This window comes from Primulina huaijiensis, unplaced genomic scaffold (genome assembly GCF_012295235.1).
Source record: "Primulina huaijiensis isolate GDHJ02 unplaced genomic scaffold, ASM1229523v2 scaffold206834, whole genome shotgun sequence".
NCBI classification, from domain to species: Eukaryota; Viridiplantae; Streptophyta; class Magnoliopsida; order Lamiales; family Gesneriaceae; genus Primulina; species Primulina huaijiensis.
In genome coordinates, this window is record NW_027354626.1 from 1 (window position 1) to 2,021 (window position 2,021).

General features: G+C 38.5%; 1 protein-coding gene across 1 annotated transcript; it reads right to left on the minus strand.

Annotated features, from left to right (window-relative positions):
• Positions 1 to 337: 337 nt before the first annotated feature.
• On the minus strand, positions 338 to 1,833 carry LOC140966504 (uncharacterized). Its single transcript, XM_073426769.1, has one exon. The coding sequence runs from the start codon at positions 1,638 to 1,640 to the stop codon at positions 579 to 581; it is 1,062 nt and encodes a 353-aa protein (XP_073282870.1). The 5' UTR covers positions 1,641 to 1,833; the 3' UTR covers positions 338 to 578.
• Between the last annotated feature and the right edge of the window lie 188 nt (positions 1,834 to 2,021).

Consider the following 2,021-nt stretch of genomic DNA (forward strand, 5'->3'; position numbering starts at 1 on the left):
TTTTATAGTTACACTTGACTAGTTGACCCACCATAGTCTAAAAAGTGGCCGGTGGTGTTGTAAACTTTTTATAACATGATGATAACTTCACCACAAGTATAATGAACCAAATAAACAATTTATGCAACCATTTCATTCACTTGGTCGGTCTATGGAACTAAATTAAAGAAAACGTTTTGGTATGATTTTCATTCTTAGAAAAGGCAAAAAATTTGTGAGACGGTCTGACGAGTCAATTTTATTAGACATATCTTTTACTTGCATCGTAAAAAAAATAATTATTTTTTATATTAAAATTATTATTTATTATAATAAATATGAACAGTTGACATATAGGAGAAAGAAAATAAGAAAAGTTTATTGCTATATACAAATGTACCAATACAATTTCAAAACATAGAGATCATATATCATGTTCTTAAAATCTAAACACAGAATAATAACAAAATAAATCCAGTTCACAACAATTATTCATATAATATCAACAGAAGTTATATTTAAAAGCAAAAAAAGAAAACAAAAACAACCCAAATAATTGAATTAGGACGTACGATCATCATCATCATCAAATTTATATCTCATCTCTTCCAACTGCGACTTCTCGACAGTAAATCTCCGATTCCTCCGACGACCCAGGTTTCCTTTACAATATCAGATGAAAATTTCGACAAATCTGCTCCATACGCCATAACCACTAAGCTTTCTTTACTCTCTGCGATACCTGTTTTTTCACATTTCTCTTCACTTTCGTCTTCTTTTTCCTCATCTTTTTCCTCTTCTTCTTTCTCTTCTTGCCAGCTTTTTGCCGGAGCCGATCGACACCGCATTAGCAACAGCGCATTGGATGGAGGCGCGCAAGGCGGTGCTTCATCATCATCTTCCATCAACTCTTCATCAAACAAAGATTTGATTGTCTTTCTTTTGCTTTCTTTAATTTCTGTGATCAGTTCTTTACTTCGATCAGTATTTTGCTGTAAAATCATAAACCATTTGGAGAAGATCGTTCTGGATTCATCATTCTCGTCGCACTGATCATTCATTTTCCCAGTGCTTTGAATGTTCTTTTCTCCATTCGTGCACTCTGCATCTTCGAATTGATCTTCATCGTCGTCTTCATCGTCATCGTCTGATGTTATCTCAGCCGAAGGAAACGACCCGAAGCACCTGAAGTCGAACCGGAGACTGCGCAAGCATGTCAAGAATTGCATAACATCTTTCTTGAACCCCAGCGCATCCATCCAAGCAGCTCTTTTTTTCTGCTTCTTGTTATTGTGCAGCCTCTCAATCTCTTCCATAACCGACTGCCAGTTCTTGCAAGAGCTGGGCTTTGGCCGAACTTTGATTTGCCCCGCACAAGTGACCTTTGGGGATGTGGGCTCCGATATATCTGAATTAGTAGGCTTAGTCTTTGCCCAAAAGAGTGGGCTGGCGTGGCCGCGGGCGGCGGTAGTAGTGCCGCCACCACTAAGTCTCCTCATGTGACGGCTTCGGTTGGGCCGGTGATTGTGGCAATTTCTGGAATCCGATGGCCTTGCCGGGCTACAGATTGGTTTGGGCATCAGAGTCAAATGAGCTCTAGACGGAAAACAGATGAGTAAATCTGCGGAAGGAGGCCCTTTGCCATCTCTACCACCTTTCATGGTGTAATGTTCCTTTACCTTTAGTTCCTCGGTAGTTTTAGATCTCTCATATTGATTTGAGTTTGGATGAGTTATATTAGAAGGAAACGAGGGGCCACCACCCGCCCAAGCATATCATTAACATCACTTAGTTAACCCGAAAAAATGGAGTAATAATAAAGCATAGATAGTATAGTATACTTCATTTATATATCAAAAGAAGATTAGTTTTTGATTTTGCAAGAAGTACTTCATATATATTATGGGGCCAGTTTTCCTCAGTGGCTTCTTTTTAAAAAAAATTGACACAACTTTTCGCTCTCTCTGCTTGAAATGGGGTGTCACAAATCACAAGCGAGTGGCCAATTTAATTTCTCGGCCTCTACTTTTAGCCAAACATAT